Genomic DNA, 16,184 nt, shown 5'->3' with positions numbered 1-16,184 from the left:
GTAATTACGCACAGAGCGAGTTTTGCTCTGTGCAGTAATGACAGCGGGGTGCTGCAGCCGAGATCCCGGTGGTCCCGGCGGTGGGACCCCCGCGATCAGATATCTTATCCCCTATCCTTTTGATAGGGGATAAGATGTCTAGGGGCTGAGTACCCCTTTAAGACTGAGCACCACTAGTGTTTGGGCTTCAGGTGCATTTCAAGATGCAGCTGTCTACTTGTGCATAGTGGGAACTGTGCCTAGTTGTGCATGTGCTGGACATTACCTCTGTTTGTCACTCTTATTAACATTTTGTATTCTAACATACCAACCCATGCCAATCCATGTCAAGATTTAAATATGTAGTTTTCAAATAATGCAAATGATTAGGATGCAAAGTGCATTTTATTTAGCAGCAGTCTAATTACAAACATCAACCAAGGTTCAATTTATAGATGTTATGTCAAAGAAGATGATTATATAAGATCTTGTGGGCGAAGAGGAAGACAGTCTGAATTGCTTTGTGACATCTTCATTTATTAGAGTAATAGGTTCCTTGGTCCTGGCAAGGGTCTGGACAGCAGGGGTTGCAGGGATCTGTCAGGAAAGGTTTACAGGTTAGAACACAAATAATAAACCATTTATCACCATATATTTACCATTAGCTAATGTATTCTTATCTTGTGACTGCCTCATGCCAATATTCTGTGCTCCTTCTCCTTGAGCTTCCTTTTGCCTTTGACACAGTTGTCCACTTTCTTCTCTTACAACCTCTCTCATAACTAGGCATCACTAATTGAGCCCTGTCCTGAATTTCCTCATACCTCACCATTCAATGTCTCCCACTCACAAACCCTCTCTTCGCCTCACCCTCTCACTGTTGGAGTCCTCCAAGGCTCTGTCCTTGTGCCTCTACTTTCAATCTACACTCCTGACCTGGCTCAGTTTATGGAATCCTATGGATTTAATACCACTTTTACGCAGATGACATTGGAATCTACATCTCTGGTCCAGGTGTCACCTCCCTCCTATCGAAAATCCCAGATTGCCTTTATTCTCCTTCACCTGCTTTCTCAAACTCAACATTAGGAAAATGGAATTCATCATTTTTACCTCCCCTGTGATCTTTTAATAACAGCCAAGTCCCCAGTTCCTCAAGTCAGCTGCCTTGGAGTCACCTTCAACTCTGCACTGTGTTTCAAACCACACATCCCTTACCACATCCTGCCACCTTCCCCTCAAAAACATTAGTCGAATCCACTCATTTCTTAATATTGATGCGACTAAACTATTGATATATTTACTCATCATCTTTTGGTTGGACTACTGCAACATCCACCTTTGTTGCTCCCCTCCTATCCACCCTCAACTCTGCATAATGTTGCCCTGCAAATACAGTTTAAACTATTCAACATGTTCAAAATGATATACAAGGCCATGTAAAACCTGTTCCCTCCATATATCTCTAAAATGGTCTCCCGATACTGCTCCTTGTGTGATTTTTTTTGTTTAAATACCGTATTTATCGGCGCATAACACAAACTTTTATAACTAAAATAACAGGCAAAAACCCTGCATGCATGTTATATGCCGAGAAATCCGCTGGTCACTGATTTAATGTGGCTGCAGTGCTGGCTGCTTGTTAAAAGATTAATCAGTGCAAGAAAGTGGTTACATAAATTACAATTTATATTGAGAACAGTATTTGGAAAAAAAAAAGTTATTCAATGTTTTGTTCTTACTTTTAGGTTGGTTAGTCTGGTTAGTAATACTTCAAAGTATTTTGGTTATTCTGGTTAGTAATTAACTGGTGCCAGACAGTTAAACAGATTTGTAAATGACTTCTATTTAAAAAAAAAAATATATATATCTTAATTGTTCCAGTACTTAACAGCTGCTGTCTAATACAGATAAAGTTCTGTTTAACTTTCTGGCACCATTTGATTTAAAAAAGAATGTTTTCCTTCGGAGTACCCCTTTAACCTGTTCAGGACCCCGGGCATACAGGTACGTCCTGACACCTTGGAACTTAAGGACCCAGGACGTACATGTACGTCCATGGGAATTTTGGTCCACGCCGGGCGGGAACCGGACCGGGGTGACTGCTGATATTGATCAGCAGGCACCCCGCGCAAATGCCCAGGGGGGTCATCAGACCCCCCCCCCCCATGTCAGCGATCGCGGCAAATCACAAGTGAATTCACACTTGCGATTTGCACGATTCTGGGTCATTACAGGTCTATGGTGATCCGGTGACCCGGAATATAAGTGGGATCTCGGTGCCACCCCTCCTATCCCTGCTATTGGTTGAATAGACGCAACGACCAATAGCAGATCGTGGGCGGGGTGGTTGACAGGGACCGTTGCCGAAGGTCCATTACCGATCTGTGGAGGCTGCGAGCGACGGTGATCGGCGGGTGGCGATGTCATGCGGCTGGCTTCCTTGATCCTACAGAAGCCGGTGAGTTGCCTAGCAACATTTGGAGGGCTACAGCCCTCCAGAAATTGCAAAACTACAACTACCAGCATGCCCAGACAGCTGTTTGGGCATGCTGGGAGTTATAGTTTTGCAACAGCTGGAGGTCTACAATTTAGAGACCACTGTACAGTAGAGATGTCGCAAATTGTTTGCCGGCGAACAGTTCACGGCGAATTTTGCATGTACGCGTTCGCATCGCCAGGCGAGCATATACTTTAACATTGCAGTAAACTTTGACCCTGTGAGTCAGAGTCAGCAGACACATTACAGCCAATCAGCAGCAGTCCCTCCCTTCCAGACCCTACTACCTCTTGCACGGACGCCATTTTAGCCTCATTCAGCATGCTACAGGCTTAGGAAGTGGAGGGTTAGAGAAGCTGCTCCTGCTGTATAGGGAAAGCGATAGCTAGGTTGCTGCTAGGTGGTGTATTCAGGGTCCAGTTTACTTCTAAAGCACTAGTGTAACATCTGCTTTAACCTCTTAAGGACGCAGGGCGTATGGATACGCCCTGCATCCCGAGTCCTTAAGGACGCAGGGCGTATCCATACGCCCGTGAGAATTCCGGTCCCCACCGCTAGCCGGTTGGGGACCGGAGCCGGATGCCTGCTGAAATCGTTCAGCAGGCATCCCGGCATATCGCCCAGGGGGGTCATTATGCCCCCCCATGTCGGCGATCGCCGCAGATCGCTGGACAATTCAGTCCAGCGATCTGCGGCGATTCCGGGTCAATCAGGTCTCCAGTGACCCGGTGACCCGGAATTACTGGCTGTTCGGGGCCGTCTCTGACGGCCCCGAACAGCCAGAGACTGCAGGGGTGAGGTGGCACTGGTGCCACCTCACGATCGCCCTGATTCGTCAGCCGGATTACCGGCCGACCAATCAGGGCGCCTGCTGCGGGCGTCACTCCCGCACCCGCTCCGCCCCTCTTCCGGAGGGCGTGAGCGGGTGCGGGAAGACGACCCCGGGTGCTGGGGACCCCGATCCCCGGCGTCCATGTTGGGATCGGGGCCCCAGGAGCGACGGCGGCGGCGAGGGACAGTCCTGTGATGAAGCAGCAGCAGGAGGTGAGTTACAGCCTCCTGCTGTTCCTTAGCAACAGCTCCCAGCATGCAAAAAGGGCATGCTGGGAGCTGTATTTATGCAACAGCAGGAGGCAGACCACCACAACTCCCAGCATTCCCTTATGGGCATGCTGGGACTTATGGTTTTGCAACAGCTGGAGGCACATTTTTTCTATGGAAAAGTGTACCTTCAGCTGTTGTATAACTACAACTCCCAGCTTGCACAAACAGCTAAAGTGCATGCTGGGAGTTGTAGTGGTGCATCTGCTGGTTGCATAACTACAACTCCCAGCATGCCCGTTGGCTGTCGGTGACTGCTGAGAGTTGTAGTTTTGCAACAGCTGAAGGCACACTGGTTGTGAAACTTAGAGTTTTTTTTTTTTACCTAACTCAGTGTTTCACGAACGGTGTGCCTCCAGCTGTTGCAAACTACAACTCCCAGCAGTCACCTTACACCATGCACCGTACATGCTGGGAGTTGTAGTTTTGCAACAGCTGGAGGCACACTGGTTTTGAAACACTGAGTAAGGTCACAAATTCCGTGATACATAACCAGTGTGCCTACAGCTGTTGCAAAACTAAAACTCTCAGCATGTACAGTCTGTCAGCACATGCTGGGAGTTGTAGTTTTGCAACAGCTGGATGTCCCCCCCAATGTGAATGTACAGGGTACACTCACATGGGCGGAGGCTTACAGTAAGTATCGGGCTGCAAGTTTGAGCTGCAGCAAATTTTCTGCAACAGCTCAAACTGCCAGCGAGAAACTACTGTGAACCCCCGCCCGTGCGACTGTACCCTAAAAACACTACACTAAAAACACTGGGCTTTTTTTGCGGTCCTGGCACCATAGGGGCTTCCTAAATGCGGCATGCCCCCAGAGAAAAATTTGCTTTCAAAAAGCCAAATGTGACTCCTTCTCTTCTGAGACCTGTAGTGCGCCAGCAGAGCACTTTTCACCCCCATATTGGGTGTTTTCTGAATCGGGAGAAATTGGGCTTCAAATTTTGGGGGGTATTTTCTGCTTTAACCCTTTGTATAAATGTACATTTTTTGGGAAACCAAGCATTTTAGGTAAATTTTTAATTTTTTTTTTACATATGCAAAAGTCGTGAAACACCTGTAGGGTATTAAGGTTCACTTTACCCCTTGTTACGTTCCCTGAGGGGTCTAGTTTCCAAAATGGTATGCCATGTGTTTTTTTTTTGCTGTCCTGGCACCATAGGGGCTTCCTAAATGCGGCATGCCCCAAAGCAAAATTTCCTTCAAAAAAGCCAAATGTGACTCCTTCTCTTCTGAGACCTGTAGTGCGCCAGCAGAGCACTTTTCACCCCCATATGGGGTGTTTTCTGAATCGGGAGAAATTGGGCTTCAAATTTTGGGGGGTATTTTCTGCTATTACCCTTTTTAAAAATGTAAAACTTTAGGGAAACCAAGCATTTTAGGTAAAAAAAATTTTTTTTTTTTACATATGCAAAAGTCGTGAATCACCTGTGGGGTAATAAGGTTCACATTACCCCTTGTTACGTTCCCCAAGGGGTCTAGTTTCCAAAATGGTATGCCATGTGGGGTTTTTTGCTGTTCTGGCACCATAGGGGCTTCCTAAAGGTGACATGCCCCCCAAAAACCATTTGACGCTCCTTCCCTTCTGAGCCCTCTACTGCGCCCGCCGAACACTTTACATAGACATATGAGGTATGTGCTTACTCGAGAGAAATTGGATTTCAAATACAAGTAAAAATTTTCTCCTTTTTACCCCTTGCAAAATTGGGTCTACAAGAACATGCGAGTGTAAAAAATTAAGATTGTGAATTTTCTCCTTCACTTTGCTGCTATTCCTGTGAAACCCGTAAAGGGTTAAAACGCTTACTGAATGTCATTTTGAATACTTTCGGGGGTGCAGTTTTTATAATGGGGTCATTTATGGGGTATTTCTAATATGAAGACCCTTCAAATCCACTTCAAACCTGAACTGGTCCCTGAAAAAAAGCGAGTTTCTAAATTTTGTGAAAAATTGTAAAATTGCTGCGGAACTTTGAAGCCCTCTGGTGTCTTCCAAAAGTAAAAACTCATCAATTTTATGATGCAAATATAAAGTAGACATATTGTATATGTGAATAAAAAAAAATTATTTGGAATATCCATTTTCCTTACAAGCAGAGAGCTTCAAAGTTAGAAAAATGCTAAAGTTTTCATCAAATTTGGGGATTTTTCACCAAGAAAGGATGCAAGTTACCAAAAAAATTTACCACTACGTTAAAGTAGAATATGTCACGAAAAAACAATCTCGGAATCAGAATGATAACTAAAAGCATTCCAGAGTTATTAATGTTTAAAGTGACAGTGGTCAGATTTGCAAAAAATGGCCGAGTCCTTAAGGTGAAAAAGGGCTCAGTCCTTAAGGGGTTAAGGACAGCACCCAAAAAAGCCCTTTTTAGGGCTGAAAGATATCAGTCCTGGTTGGGAGGGAACCGCTGGTTAAAAGGGGTACTCCAGAATCAAACTTAAGTTCCTTCAAGCAACTATCTACCACAGTATTCAAAGGGCTGAAAGATATCAGTCCGTTAGTCTTGCAACAGCTGGAGGCACCCTGGTTGGGAGGGAACCGCTGGTTAAAAGGGGTACTCCAGAATCAAACTTAAGTTCCTTCAAGCAAATATCTACTACAGTATTCAAAGGGCTGAAAGATATCAGTCCGTTAGTCTTGCAACAGCTGGAGGCACCCTGGTTGGGAGGGAACCGCTGGTTAAAAGGGGTACTCCAGAATCAAACTTAAGTTCCTTCAAGCAACTAACTACTACAGTATTCAAAGGGCTGAAATATATCACTCCGTGTGTTTTGAAACAGCTGTAGGTACCCTGGTTGGGGACCACTGCTTAAAAGGGGAACTCCGCTGGCAAGCTTTTTTTCTTTAACCCCTTAAGGACTCAGCCCATTTTGGCCTTAAGGACTTTTTACGCTTTCATTTTTTCCTCCTCGCCTTCTAAAAATCATAACTCTTTTTATATTTTCATCCACAGACTAGTATGAAGGCTTGTTTTTTTGCGCGACCAGTTTTCCTTTGTAATGACATCACTCATTATATCATAAAATGTATGGCGCAACCAAAAAACACTATTTTTGTGGGGAAATTAAAACGAAAAACGCAATTTTGCTAATTTTGGAAGGTTTCGTTTTCACGCCGTACAATTTATGGTAAAAATGACGTGTGTTCTTTATTCTGAGGGTCAATACGATTAAAATGATACCCATTATTACATACTTTAATATTATTGTTGCGCTTAAAAAAAATCACATACTTTTTAACCAAATTAGTATGTTTATAATCCGTTTATTTTGATGACCTCTAACTTTTTTATTTTTCCGTATAAGCGGCGGTATGGGGGCTCATTTTTTGCGCCATGATCTGTACTTTTTTTTGATACCACATTTGCACATAAAAAACTTTTAAGTAATTTTTTATAATTTTTTTTAATAAATGTATTAAAAAAGTAGGAATTTTGGACTTTTTTTTTTTTTCGTTCACGCCGTTCACCGTACGGGATCATTAACATTTTATTTTAATAGTTCGGACATTTAAGCACGCGGCGATACCAAATATGTCTATAAAAAAAATTTACGCTCAGTTAACAGCTGAGGCTGCGACAATACCCAATTTTTCATCCATGTGTACATGCCTAATTTTTCTGGCCTCTGCTACTGCACTTATTCTAGAGCTGCAATTTTTTTTTTTTGCTGCTGCTACAGCTGCGGCTGCGACAATACCCCATTTTTCATCCATGTGTACATGCCTAATTTTTCTGGCCTCTGCTGCTGCACTTGCTATGGTGCTGCAATTTTTATGGCCGCTGCTACAGCTGCGACAATACCAAATTTTTCAGCCAGGTGTACATTCCTAATTTTTCTGGCCTCTGCTACTGCACTTTTTCTGCTGCTGCAATTTTTCTGGCTGCTGCTACACCTGCGGCTGCGACAATACCCAATTTTTCATCCATGTGTACATGCCTAATTTTTCTGGCCTCTGCTGCTGCAATTGTTAGGGTGCTGCAATTTTTATGGCCGCTGCTACAGAAGCGGCTGCAACAATACCACATTTTTCAGGCATATGTATACAAGCCTAATTTTTCAGGTACTCTCTGCTGACATCTCTGTCCATTTTTGCAAACGTGGATATTAGATGTATGCTAAGGGTAGCATGGTGGCTCAGAGGTTAGCACTGCTGCCTTGCAGCGCTGGGGCCTTGTGTTCAAATCCCACTATGTGCTGCCTAAAGGAGGCTCTAACTATGTGCTGCCTAATATGGGGGAATCTATGTGCTGTTTAAAGGGGGGAATCTAACTATGTGATGCCTAAAGGGGGGCTAAAGCACATTATTCCAATCCATTTAGGAATAATAAGTGATTTATGCCCTTTATGGATTAAAACCAGACTCTGCACCAACTATGTAATTTGCCATGGATCCCACTCCGGCACGCCACAGTCCAGGTGTTAGTCCCCTTGAAACAACTTTTAAATCACTATTGTGGCCAGAAAGAGTCCCTGTGGGTTTTAAAATTCGCCTGCCCATTGAAGTCAATGGCGGTTTGCCCGGTTCGCGGACGTTCACGGTTCGCGAACCGAAAATTTTATGTTCGCAACATCACTACTGCACAGTGATCTCTAAACTTTAGCCCTCTAAATCTTGCAAAACTACAACGTCTAGCATGCCCACACAGCAGTTTGTTGTCTGGGCATGCTGGGATTTGTAGTTTTGCAACATCTGGAGGGCCACAGTTTGGAGATCACTGTGCAGTGGTCTCTAAACTCTAGCCCTCCAGGTGTTGCAAAACTGCAATTCCCAGCATGCCAAAACAGCTGTCTCAGCATGCTGGGAGTTGTAGTTGCGTACCTCCACCTGTTGCATAACTACATCTCCCAGCATGCCCTTCGGCGATCTGTACATGCTGGGAGTTGTAGTTTTGCAACTGCTAGAGACACATTGGTTGAAAAATACTGAGTTAGGTAACAGAACCTAACTGAAGGTTTTTCAACCAGTGTGCCTCCAGCTATTGCAAACGTACAACTCCCAGCATGCACGGTCGGTCAGTACATGCTGGGAGTTGTAATTTTGCGGTCAGTACATGCTGGGAGTTGGAAAGGGTGCAGAGACGCGCGACTAAACTAATATGGGGCATGGAACATCTTAGCTATGAGGAGCGATTAAAGGAGTTACAATTGTTTAGTCTTGAGAAGAGACGTTTAAGGGGGGATATGACAAAAAATATGGAGAAAAACTGTTCCAGGTTAAACCCCCCCAAAGGACGAGGGGGCACTCCCTCCGTCTGGAGAAAAAAAAGTTTAGTCTCAAGGGGCGACACGCCTTCTTTACCGTGAGGTCTGTGAATTTATGGAACGGTCTACCTTAGGAACTGGTCACAGCAGGAACAATTAACAGCTTTAAAACAGGATTAGATACATTCCTGGAACAAAATAAGATTAATGCTTATGAAGAAATATAAAATCTCATCCCTTCCCCAATATCGCGCCACACCCCTATCCCTTAATTCCCTGGTTGAACTTGATGGACATATGTCTTTTTTCGACCGTACTAACTATGTAACTATGTAACTATGAAACAGCTGGAGGTTTGCCTCCCCATGTGAATGTACAGGATACATTCACACAGACAGGTTTACAGTAAGTTTCCTGTTCGAATTTTGAGCTTTGGCAAATTTTTCGCCGGAACGCAAACTTCTAGCGGGAAACTCACCGTAACGCGCCAGTGCGAATGTACACTAAAAACACTACACCACACTAACACAAAATAAAGGGTAAAACATAACATATACACCCCCTTACACTGTTCCCCCCCAATAAAAATTTAAAACGTATTGTATGGCAGTGTTTCCAAAACGGAGCTTCCAGCTGTTGCAAAACAACAACTCTCAGCATTTACAGACAGCCACTGACTGTCAAGGCATGCTGGGAATTTAGCAACAGCTGGAGGCACCCTGTTTCGGAATCACTGGCATAGAATACCCTGATGTCCACCCCTATGCAATCCCTATTTAGTCCTAAAATGCGCATAGCGCTCTCTCACTTCAGAGTCCTGTCGTATTTCAAGGAAACAGTTTAGGGCCACATATGGGGTATTTCCGTACTCGGAGAAATTGCACTCGGAGAAAACACCCCACAGGTGTTTGACAAATTTTCATTAAAGTTGGATGGGAAAATGAAAAAAAAATATTTATTTTCACTAAAATGCTAGTGTTACCCTAAATTTTTCATTTTCACAAGGGAAAATAGGAAAAAAGCCCCCCATAAATTTGTAACCCCATTTCTTCTGAGTAAGAACTTACCCCATATGTGAACGTAAAGTGCTCTGCGGGCAAACTACAATGCTCAGAAGAGAAGGAGCGTCATTGGGATTTTGAAGAGAAAATATGTCCGGAATTGAAGGCCACATGTGTTTACAAAGCCGCCATAGTGCCAGAACAATGGACCCCTCCCACATGTGACCCCAATTTGGAAAATACACCCCTCACGTAATATAATAAGGGGTACAGTGAGCATTTACGCCACACAGGTGTCTGACAGATTTTGGGAACAGTGATCCGTGAAAATGAAAAATGTTATTTTTCATTTGCACAGCCCACTGTTCCAAAGATCTATCAAATGCCAGTGGGGTGTAAATACTCACTGCACCCCTTATTCAATTTTTTGAGGGGTGTAGTTTCCAAAAAGGGAGGTCACATGTGGGGGGATCCACTGTTCTGGCACCACGGGGGGCTTTGTAAACGCACATGGCCCCCGACTTCCATTCCAAACAAATTATCTTTCAAAAAGCTCAATGGCGCTCCTTCTCTTCTGAGCATTGTAGTGCGCCAGCAGAGCCCTTGACGTCACACATGGGGTATTTCCATACTCAGAAGAGATGGGGTTACAAATTTTGGGGGGCATTTTGTTCTATTATCCCTTAATCATTTACACATCCAACTTTAACGAAAAGTCGTCAAACACCTGTGAGGTGTTAAGGCTCATTGGACCCCTTGTTACGTGCCTTCAGGGGTGGGGGTGTAGTTTCCAAAATAGTATGCCATGTGTTTTTTTTTTTTATGCTGTTCTGCACCATAGGGGCTTCCTAAATGTGACATGCCCCTCAAAAAACATTTCAGAAAAACTCACTCTACAAAATACCACTGTCGCTCCTTCCCTTCTGAGCCCTCTACTGCACCCGCCGAACACTTGACTTACACATATGAGGTATTTTCTTACTCAAGAGAAATTGGGTTACATATTTCAGGAAGATTTCTCTCCTTATACCCCTTGTAAAAATTCAATAACTTGGTCTACAAGAACATGCGAGTGTAAAAAATGAAGATTTTGAATTTTCTCCTAAAATTTTTTGCTATTCCTGTGAAACACCTAAAGAGTTAACAAACCTTTTGAATGTCATTTTGAATACTTTGAGGCGTGCAGTTTTTACAATGGAGTAATTTATGGGGTATTTCTAATATGAAAGCCCTTCAAGTCCACTTCAAAACTGAACTGGTCCCTAAATAATTTCGATTTAAAAATTTTGTGAAATATTGGAAAATTGCTGCTATACTTTGAAGCCCTCTGATGTCTTCCAAAAGTAAAAACATGTCAACTTTATGATGCAAACATAAAGTAGACATATTGGGGGACATTTACTAATCTAGTCTATTCTGGGTATGCCTATAGACCAGCATATGTTGTAGTCTCCTGTCTATTGTGCTCCTAATTTATCAAAGGTCTCACAGCCCTTGATAAATTCTGTGCTCAGACTTCAGGGTCTACAGCTTAAACTGCATTTAGACCTGCTCCAACAAGGTCTGACATTTCAGCGTATTTTGGGCAGATGCTACTTGTCGCACAAAAGTTGCACTTGATAAATTCAGCACCAATGCATTTTTCAATGCATTTCAGTCTAAAATAGACTTGCATGCATCATGTTCTAAAAATCCTCTAGAGCAAAAGTCGCAAAAAAGTTGCACATATTTAGACTGCGACTTTCTGTGCGACAAATTTAGACAGGAAAGACCAGTCTAAATCATTTGATAAATCTCCCCCAGTGTATATGTGAATCAATATATAATTTATTTGGAATATACATTTTCCTTATTAGCAGAGAGCTTCAAAGTAAAAAAAAAATGCAAAGTTTTCAATTTTTTCATCAAATTTTTAATTTTTCACCAAGAAATGATGCAAGTATCGACAAAATATGTCACGAAAAAACAATCTCGGAATTAGAATGAAAAATAAAAGCATCCCAGAGTTATTAATGCTTAAAGTGACAGTGGTCAGATGTGCAAAAAATGGCCGGGTCCTACAGTGAAAATTACTGGGTCCTTAAGGGGTTAAAGTTTGGGCAATAAGGAAAAATCTCAATATGCATGAATCCCTCTCAATTTGGTATCCTATGTATGATATGCATCCATGATGAAATATAAAATTATATACTTGAATACCTGTTTTTTGTTCTCATTTCCATTTGTTGGTGACATTACATTACATTGTTTTATAAGATAATTACTGCTTTGCTACTGAAACAAAATGTTATATCTATTTGGGTATTATTATCAGAACATTACTTTTACTATTCAACCTAAGTTAATGTTTTTCAATCTATAAACAGTATATTGTAACAGCTGCTGTGATGTATATTTACCTTGTTTGTAGAAATAACCTTGTTGCTGAAGTCCTGGTTTACATGCTAAAAACAGAGATATCAAATTTATATTGACTGTATGCTGTGCACAATTTTGTGTTATTTGTTTATGCTATATAATGTTTGCTCATATAATATTACAAAAAGTGCTAATCCTAAAGGGGACACAAATTTACAGTTTACATATAGATATAAATAATAAAATTGGAAACAGCCATTGAACATTGAACATCATGTTTCAAGCTTTTTTGCAGAGTTCCAGTGCTGCAGTGATTGAGTCTGTACTTTCTATGTTATATTACTTTAGTGTATATGTTGTTTAATATAGATAAAATTCCAAGAGCAAGAACTGTACAGACACAGAGCAAACAATACTTTCTAGGATATTAAACATCTAAAGACATCAGACTCGTAAATGTATCTCTGGAATATCATACTGGTGCTGAATATGTATAGGATACACTCAGAATTAGTACAAGATCACTAATGTAATCATTCATGTACTCAATCTTTCATGTACACGCTATCCATGTGTAAACTGTAAAATAGTGTTCAAAAGTAGACATTTGCTTTAAGACTTTAATAGTAACAACTTACGGTCTTGGCATGGATCTACGCAGACAGGTACTTTTTGGCAGGGGTCTTGGCATGGGTTCTTGCAAGGATCCTGGCACTGGATTTTTTGGCCACATGGTCCTCCTTTTACCCCAGACATAATTGTTCTTGGAAAGATTATTTTCTCTAGATACACAGAGGTTGAGGAGTAAAAGTAATTTCTCCAATGATGTTAGATTTAGGATGGACCTATTTATATAGTGAAGCTGATATCAGAATACACTCCTCAACTTGGCTGGTGATGTCAACATTTATAGGGTGTTGAAATGTATACCTGGCTCCAATAAAAACTGATTCAATATCACATGGAAAAAAATTATGAATTGAGTTAATAGATGGTTAGTAAGATAATGGCTGTAAAATTAGTAAGATAATGACTGTAGATAAACAGGTACAGATTACACATGCAACATACCTACTGTGCACAGTTATCGCACATGTAAATGATGAAGGTGTTTGTCACACATATTTTAACCTCTTAGTGCATCAGTTGACTACAACCCCTCACATTTTTGTAAATATTTTATATCTTTTATGTGTCAACTCTGAAGAAATGACACTCTACTATAATGTAAAATAGAGAGTGCACAGCCTGTATAACAGAGTTTAATGTTGCGTCCTCTTAAAATAACTCAACACACAGCCAATAATGTCTAAACCTTGGCAACAAAAGTAAGGACACCCCTTAGTGGAAATGTCAAAATTGGGCCCAAAGTTTCATAATTTTGTGTGGCCACCATTATTTTCCAGCACTGCCTTAAAACCTCTTGAGCATGATGTTCACTGGTGCTTTAAAGGTTGCCACTGGGGTTCTCTTTCACTCCTTCATGACAACATCATAGGGCTGGTGGATGCTAGAGACCTTGTGCTCCCCCACCTCCATTTGAGGATGCCCCACAGATGCTGAATAGGGTTTAGGTCTGGAGACATGCTTGGCTAGCCTATCACCTTTACCCTCAACTTCTGTAGCAAGGCAGTGGTAACCTTGGAGGTGTTTTTGAGGACATTATCATATTTGAATACTGTCCTGTGGCCCAGTCAGCACCGAGAGGAGATCATGCTTTGCTTCAGTAAGTCATATGTCATAGTTTATGTTGGCATTCATGGTTCCCTAATATTTTGTAGTCCCCCAATGCCAGCAGCACTCATGCATCCCCAGGCCATGACATTACCACCACCATGGTCGGCTGTAGGCAAGACACTCTTTGTACTCCTCAACTGGTTGCCAAAACACATGCTTGACACCATCTGAACCAAGCAAGTTTATCTTGGTATCATCGGACCACAGGACATGATTTCAGTAATCCACATCCTTAGTCTGCTTGTCTTCAGCAAACTTCATGCTTCATCTTTTAACTCATCTCACATCTCAAGTCTGTAGCAACCAATCAGATTACTTCTTTCATTTTTAAAAAGGCATTTAAAAAATAAAAACAACAATCTGACAACTCAATGGGAGAGATTTATCAAAACCTGTGTGGAGGAAGAGTGGCGCAGTTGCCTATAGCAACCAATCAGGTCGCTTCTTTCATTTTTCAGAAGCCTTTTAAAAAATAAAGAAGCGATCCGATTGGTTGCTATAGGCAGTGGCTTGCGACCGGGGTGCGGGGGGGGGGGGGGTGCGGCCCGCCCCGGGTGACACCATCTTGATGGGGTGACACCAGGTACGCCCCCGGTCCTCAGTTGCGCTGTCTCCGTACAAGTAGAACCATCCCCCCCATCACCTGCACAGTGAACCGGCCTGCACCCCCATGTCTTCTGTTGCGCCGGCCCGACGTGCCTCTGCAGGGCCGTGCAGGAGGACGTGACGTCACTCGCAGAGCGCCTGGAGAGAAGGAGCGCTGCGCTGGATGGGTGAGTGTGTGTGTCTGTCTCACTCTATCTCTGTTTGTGTGTCTCTGTCTGTGTGAGTGTGACTCCGTGTGTGTGTGTGACTCTGTGTGTGACTGTCATAGGCGTGCGCACGGGGTGTGCCGGGTGTGCACAGGGACACCCTAATCACCGCGGCTGCGGCCCCCTGCTGCAGGACTTTATTTTTTTTTCTCACTACTAAACCCCAGCCCCACCGGACATCCCGACATCACCAGCCCAAAATACCACCCCCCACCCCCCCCCGCTCGGCGCCGCAAACCGCTACTACACACATCCCTACACTGACTGACCTTACATGCCGCCGGGGGCCACTTTAAGAGCGCGGGGGATGATGGGTCAGGAGTCAGTGCGCACGGCTGCACATGACGTCTAGGTGACTTATGGTGCACAGTGCCTGGAGCTCGCACGCGCGCACTGTGTCTGGAGAGCCCGCACAGGAGAGGTCCGCTGCCAGGGCAAGGACAGGCCCGCTGCCAGGACAGGAGAAGCCCGGGCCCCCAGCTCTGGAGTCTGGGCTGCTGGAGAGGGCGGCTAAGGAGAGAGAGGTCTGCAGCAGCAGCAAGTGCCGGTAAGTGGCTGCTGGCCTGCTGCCATACATGATGGGGATGTAGTCCTGAACTGTGAGCCTACATCATGTAGGCTCACAGCTCAGGACTACATCCCCATCATGTACAGGGCCGGCTCTGCCTATACGCAAACTAGGCAATCGCCTAGAGTGGCCTCTTGAGGGGGCGCCGCTCTGCCTGTCACAGCAAACCTAGCTTTTCAGCCATCCAGCCGTATCTCCAATAGCACCACCCCCACCCCATGTTGGAGGAGGGCGGCATGCAGCGCTGCACTGACAACATACACGCCCTCCCCTCAGCCTTGTCTTGCTGGAGGAGCTGCAAGAAAAAACTGTCTGTGACAGCACCCCCCATCCCACAACCACCCCCCCCCGCCCCACCCCTCATGTTGTTGAAGAAGCACTGTGAGATTCAGTACCACCTGCCTCACCCCCCCCCCCCCAACCAACCACAACCACATTGCGGCTGCTTTTTTGCTTACTTCATCCTGACGAGGAGCGCTGCTTCCTCCCCCGAAGTGCCTCTCTCTGCCTCAGCTGCTGCGCGACAGTGTCTTCAAATCAGGGTGAAAAGGTCAGTCACAAATATCGGACATTCCTGTTCTCTGAGCCTCAGCCGGACAGGGAAGAGACACTGACCTGGTGAGGCTCCTTTCATGTGTGATCTGTCTGCTAAAATGTGTATCTAATCCCCCAGTGTGTGATCTGTCTAATGAGCTATATATCTAAACTCCCCATGTGTGATACTGTTTGCTGAGCAGTGTATCGAATCTCCCATGTGTGATCTGTCTAATGAGCTGTGTATCTAATCCCCCCATGTGTGATCTGTCTGCTAAAATGTGTATCTAATCCCCCATGTGTGATCTGTCTGATAAAATATGTATCTAATCCCCAAGTGTGTGATCTGTCTAATGAGCTGTGTATCTAATCCCCCATGTGTGATC

The 16,184-nt window shown here is 43.8% G+C and overlaps 1 protein-coding gene across 1 annotated transcript; it reads right to left on the bottom strand.

The window, feature by feature from the left end:
* Positions 1-379: 379 nt before the first annotated feature.
* On the bottom strand, positions 380-12,903 carry LOC130281632 (cornifin-A-like). Its single transcript, XM_056529062.1, has 3 exons — positions 12,786-12,903; positions 12,189-12,233; positions 380-576 (listed from the first exon to the last, which is right to left on the bottom strand). Exons 1-3 carry the CDS (start codon positions 12,901-12,903, stop codon positions 512-514), a joined length of 228 nt encoding a protein of 75 aa, XP_056385037.1. The 3' UTR covers positions 380-511.
* Positions 12,904-16,184: the final 3,281 nt, after the last annotated feature.

The sequence above is a fragment of the Hyla sarda genome, chromosome 7 (genome assembly GCF_029499605.1).
Source record: "Hyla sarda isolate aHylSar1 chromosome 7, aHylSar1.hap1, whole genome shotgun sequence".
NCBI classification, from domain to species: domain Eukaryota; kingdom Metazoa; phylum Chordata; class Amphibia; order Anura; family Hylidae; genus Hyla; species Hyla sarda.
Note: the sequence above shows the minus strand (reverse complement) of the source record. Positions and strands in the feature narration are given on the sequence as shown.